General features: G+C 54.7%; 1 protein-coding gene across 1 annotated transcript; it reads left to right on the top strand.

Moving 5' to 3' along the window:
- Positions 1 to 1,926: 1,926 nt before the first annotated feature.
- On the top strand, positions 1,927 to 4,427 carry Sp8 (Sp8 transcription factor). Its single transcript, XM_076863300.1, has 2 exons — positions 1,927 to 1,947; positions 2,925 to 4,427. The coding sequence occupies exons 1-2, from the start codon at positions 1,927 to 1,929 to the stop codon at positions 4,425 to 4,427; spliced, it is 1,524 nt and encodes a 507-aa protein (XP_076719415.1).
- Positions 4,428 to 5,611: the final 1,184 nt, after the last annotated feature.

The following is a 5,611-nucleotide window of genomic DNA, read 5'->3' as shown; positions in this document are numbered from 1 at the left end:
TTTTACAGAAACTGACTTTGGAGTTCAGTAAACCCCAGGAGGATTTTCTGACATCTCCAGAAGATGTGATCCACTTGAGGAAGGTTCGACGACAACAACAATAAAATAACAACGTTCCTCTAGTCAAAACAGAACAGCTCTCCCAGCTAGTCACATTCTAATCAATTCCACCTTAAAATAAGATGTCTGAGAGCATTCCCAACTGCTTAAAACTATGAATTACTGTGGTTTTTCAAAACATGAATATTCAATAGGGCTGCAAAGGCTCCAGACTTTTTGCTAACTGGTATTGGGTTGTCTATGGTTTAAGAAATTCCCTTGTGGTGGCAGGAAAATTGTAATGGCATTTTTGAAGGCAACCAATAACACAAATACCAAATAACAGACTAAATACTACCAAATTTGAACCAACTGTACATATGACATAAACACACTCCTAGATCTCTGGCTCAAACATTATCTAACACAGATGCCTCCATAAATGTGGTCAAAGATTTGTCAGAAGCTTGTCTCTATGATTACATAAATTAAACCCACAAATTTCATTCAAAATCTCCACCACCACCACTCAGGAGGAGGCAGGGGATTTCATGTGAAAATCTTAAATTCTGTTAAAAGCTCCTCAACACCACCCCACCCCCCCCCCCCCCGCCCCCAATCCCCTTTCTTACTCCCTCCTCTATCGAATCCTTTTGTATTGAAATTTACTCAACCCCACAGGACAAACACACCTCCTCCCCTAGAGTGAGTCGTGCACTTCCAAAGCAGAATCCCACCTCAGGGAGGGGAGTGGGGGGAAGCCACCACATCAAAGGAACAACTCGTGGGCTCAGGCGCGCACACGCCTCACCTCACCCCTAAAAATACCCCTCAGCCTTCCAAACTTTTTAAGTTTAGCAGGAGAGCCGGGAAGGGAAAGATAAGTATTAAGATTTTTTTTTTAAAATACACATATATATAGTGATGGAGTCCAAAAAAGTAAGGAGGGAAAACGAAGGAGAAGAAGAAGAAGAAGAAGAAGAAGAAGAAGAAGAAGAAGAAAAAACCCAAAATGTTTAAGGAGCCAGAGGAAGCTGGTAACAGTGGTAGCGTTTGAGACTATTATTTACTCAGTCTCACTCAACTTCGCAGTTTCACTCTCCCAATCTCTCTCACGCACGTACACTTTATTGTCTAGTTCCTATTCCCCACCCCCAGCTTTAGTGCGCGCGCGCGCGCGCACACACACACACACACACACACACTCAGACACACACGCACGAGCACATACACCCCCTCCCTCCTCTCACAAACGCACACATTCGCACCCCTCCTTCTCCACCCACACCAAACACACTCACACACCTCTCCCCCTCCCTCCACTTTGCCACTCAGTCCCTTCTCACTCCCTAGGTCTGTCGGACTCAGTTACAAGACAGTTCACTCGCACTCTTCCCTCACCACTCTCCAGCTCAGTCTCTCTACGCACCCCCTTTGTCGCACACGCAGTTACACTGTCACATACACCACCTTTTTTTTCTGCCCTACCTATTGTTTTCCCCATCTTATCACAATGTCACAATCCCCCGCCCCATCTTTGCACTGTCCTCTCCTCGGCTTGGTCACACTCGCCGTTACAGTGTTACACACACACACACTTTATAACACGCGCAGTCACCCCCGCCCCCTCCTGTTCACCGCACCCCCCCCCCGCCCGCCGCGGCCGGCGGCGGCGCCGATGACCTCACGGCGCGCGCGCGGCGCGGCCCGGCGAGGCCGCAGATTGGCTGGCCGCGCCTCCGCGGCACTTCAAAGCCGGAGAGGGAGCTACAATTGTGGTGGAATGGGCGGAACTGATCATTGTATTGCACACCTCTAAAAAAAACACTGCCTCTGATTTATCAATATAAAAAAGATCCTCTGAGAGGAGGAGGGCACTTTTGTGTGATGGCAACTTCACTTCTAGGGGTGAGTCTCAGGATTTTCTCTTGCTGGTTTAATTAGTTTCCTTTTATTGCCGATTGGAGGGGGTTAAAGTCGCCCCGGCCAGGCCACGGGCTATCAGTCTCTCTATTGAGAGCTCCCCCCCCCCCTTAAATACAAGTGAGTTTGGAGAAAAGAAAGAGGGGGAGAGGGGGGCCGAGTCACTTTTTTCAGCACAGGAAAAGGTTCGAAGGGCATTTTAGACAAGCCACCTCGCAGCGCCTGGCCGCTCCCGGCCCGGGAGTCCTGCGCGCATCCCATTTTACATGCGACGATTTCGGGGGTAAAGAGAGCAAGTTTTTCTTCTTGGGCAAACTGCAATCTCCCCTTTCCCTTAAAAAATTCCTCAGCCCGCCTTGTCGTGCAGGTATGTTGAACTCGTCTTGTTTTAACTAATTATATTTACTAACATATACTTTTAAAAATAAAAGAAAAAAAGAAGAGCTTGTGAGCCCTTACAGTTTGACCTCTTTGGGTCTGGGAGAAGCAACCCAGCATGGGTTTGGGGGGACCGGAACAGTATTTTCAAAACTCTCTCTGGATTGCAGGGGAAACGCTCTTAAAAGCAATCCAATGGTTTTTTCCCCAGGCTTCTCGGCAAAGGAAACTTCCTTCGTCCCCAATTTGGACTTTTTGCTTGTTTGTTTCAAAGTGTCTGGGGCCTGTGTGCACAGGAGTGTTGTTTTAGGTGAGAATACTTGTCAAACTCTTCTGTAGCGTGGCGCCTTGCTCCCGAATCAGACGCCGGCAGCCAAACTTGTCCCCTCCTGTAGAGTAGGAAGCAGCCGGGCGCCGGGGCTGTTGGGGGTGCCAGGTGAGTTGGTGGCTGCGCACTGCAGCGAGAAATGGGGTGCAGTGGGGCGTTTTGGAAGCCACCAGAGGACTAATGCATATTTCTTCCCTCCCTCCCCCACCGACCCTTTGCCCACCACCCCTCCCCCATCCTTCTCCTCTCCTTGCAGGAAGAACCGAGGTTGGGATCCACTCCTCTGGCCATGCTTGCAGCTACCTGTAATAAGATCGGCAGCCCCAGCCCGTCTCCCTCCTCCCTCTCGGACAGCACTTCTTCCTTCGGCAAAGGCTTCCACCCTTGGAAAAGATCCTCATCCTCTTCTTCCGGCAGCTGCAACGTAGTGGGTTCCAGTCTCTCAAGCTTCGGAGTGTCTGGGGCCTCCAGGAACGGCGGCACGTCTTCGGCTGCCGCGGCGGCCGCGGCGGCGGCGGCGGCGGCCGCGGCCCTGGTGTCCGACTCATTCAGCTGCGGCGGCTCGCCGGGCTCCAGCGCCTTCTCCCTCACCTCCAGCAGCGCCGCCGCCGCCGCTGCTGCTGCCGCCGCCGCCGCCTCCAGCTCGCCCTTCGCCAACGACTACTCTGTGTTCCAGGCCCCCGGCGTCTCAGGGGGCAGCGGCGGCGGCGGCGGGGGTGGCGGCGGAGGCTCCTCCGCACACTCGCAGGACGGCTCCCACCAACCGGTGTTCATCTCCAAGGTGCACACCTCGGTGGACGGACTGCAGGGTATCTACCCGCGCGTGGGCATGGCGCACCCATACGAGTCGTGGTTTAAGCCCTCGCACCCAGGCCTGGGGGCCGCGGGCGACGTGGGCTCTGCCGGCGCCTCCAGCTGGTGGGACGTGGGCGCAGGCTGGATCGACGTGCAGAACCCGAACGGCGCGGCGGCGCTGCCAGGCTCGCTGCACCCCGCAGCCGGGGGGCTCCAGACCTCGCTGCATTCGCCGCTCGGAGGCTACAACTCGGATTACTCAGGCCTGAGTCACTCGGCCTTCAGCAGCGGCGCCTCCTCGCACCTGCTCAGCCCCGCGGGGCAACACCTCATGGACGGCTTCAAGCCAGTTCTGCCGGGCTCCTACCCGGACTCGGCCCCATCTCCGCTGGCGGGCGCCGGGAGCTCCATGCTCAGCGCTGGGCCGTCGGCGCCGCTGGGGGGCTCCCCGCGTTCCTCCGCCCGCCGCTACTCTGGCCGAGCCACTTGCGACTGCCCCAACTGCCAGGAGGCAGAGCGGCTGGGGCCAGCCGGGGCAAGCCTGCGTCGCAAGGGCCTGCACAGCTGCCACATCCCTGGCTGCGGGAAGGTGTACGGTAAGACGTCGCACCTCAAGGCGCACCTGCGCTGGCACACGGGCGAACGGCCCTTCGTGTGCAACTGGCTCTTCTGCGGCAAGCGCTTCACGCGCTCCGACGAGCTGCAGCGGCACCTGCGGACCCACACCGGCGAGAAGCGCTTCGCCTGCCCGGTCTGCAACAAGCGCTTCATGCGTAGCGACCACCTCAGCAAGCACGTGAAGACGCACAGCGGCGGCGGCGGCGGCGGCTCCGCGGGATCCGGCAGCGGTGGCAAGAAGGGAAGCGACACCGACAGCGAGCACAGCGCCGCAGGCAGTCCGCCCTGCCACTCCCCGGAGCTGCTGCAGCCCCCTGAGCCTGGGCACCGCAATGGCCTAGAGTGACACAGCTCGCCCCGCACCTCTCCCCCACTTCCTCCCACCTGGGACCACTTGGTCCTTGTCTGTCCCGGCCTCGACTCCAGCCACTCTCCACTGCACCCTGCGCGCTCTCTTTCGCTCGCTCTCTTTCTGTGTGTCCTGTCTCTCTCTTTCCTCTGACTTAACTTTGTGAAGGGATATGGACATGTAAGTAATAGGCATCGATATCCCAGGCCCTGGCTTTCAAGTGCAGCTCGAACCTGTGCCCCTTCGCTTCCCTCCTCCATCCCAGGTTGCCCTAACTTTTAGAGGGCAGCGGACGCTTAAGTTAGATCTGGACGAATGTAGTGCCTGGGAGACTGCGAGCTTCCGCGCTGGCGGGAACAACTAGGCTGAGCAAGCTTGAGTTGGAGAGGTGGGAAGGGTGAGGCAGGAGGCCGGGCAGGGAATCTCAGCCATGGCAGCGACTCGGTTCCAGAACCGCAGTTCTGGGCGTCTCTGCTAAAGAGGGCCCAGCTGGGCTGATGCTCCCGCAGCGCTCCCGGCGCAGGTGGTCGAAGCTCGGTGGGGTGCGGGTCTGGCAGCACCTAGACCCAAGAGTTTGCAGATTTTAGCTTTTCCAGCGTCAGCCCTGTCTCTTTCTCTTTGTTCCCTAAGGTGGAACCAATGCAAGTTTCAGCAAAGGGTAGTCTTGGCGAATCGCTGCAACAGCCTTCTTTCTTCTTTTTGTCATTTTTAAAAATACTATAAAAATAAGGGGGAAGAAAGCAACTTTCCTCTTTGTTTCACTTCTAGTTTTTTTTCCTTACCAGTGAGCGCGTCTTTCTCTCAAAACTGTGCTAATAATTGATCCCAAAGTTATTTTGATCACATTAACTTAACTTATGGGGTGGGGGTGGGGTGAGGGTAGGTGTCTTTTCTTATGCAAAAATATCCCTTTTCCGGTGAGACCAGATTAACTATCTTCGTGTTTGTCCTTTTCTACCTCGTTTTCACCACTCCCGAGCATAATCTCCATCTTTTTTTTTTTTTGTTGTTAGTCCAGTGGTCAATTTGTATAGTACCCATTCCTGTAAATTCTTGCAATTCCTTGAAGATTTTAGGGTTAAACTTTTTTTGGTGTGATTTAAACTTATAAACAAGTGAAGAAGGTATCACTTATTTCAGATGAGGCTGTAGGTTAAATGCCAAAAGAGGGAAATAGGAAA

Source organism: Callospermophilus lateralis, chromosome 1 (assembly GCF_048772815.1).
Source record: "Callospermophilus lateralis isolate mCalLat2 chromosome 1, mCalLat2.hap1, whole genome shotgun sequence".
Lineage (NCBI taxonomy): Eukaryota > Metazoa > Chordata > Mammalia > Rodentia > Sciuridae > Callospermophilus > Callospermophilus lateralis.
The sequence above is the reverse complement of the archived record's forward strand: the minus strand, read 5'-3'. Positions and strand labels throughout refer to the sequence as shown.

Bases quoted from the DNA above. Each gene is read 5' to 3' on its own strand.
- Sp8 (XM_076863300.1), top strand. From the start codon at position 1,927: ATGGCAACTTCACTTCTAGGG. The intron at 1,948-2,924 runs GTGAGTCTCAGG...CTCTCCTTGCAG, and splicing joins TGGCAACTTCACTTCTAGGG to GAAGAACCGAGGTTGGGATC.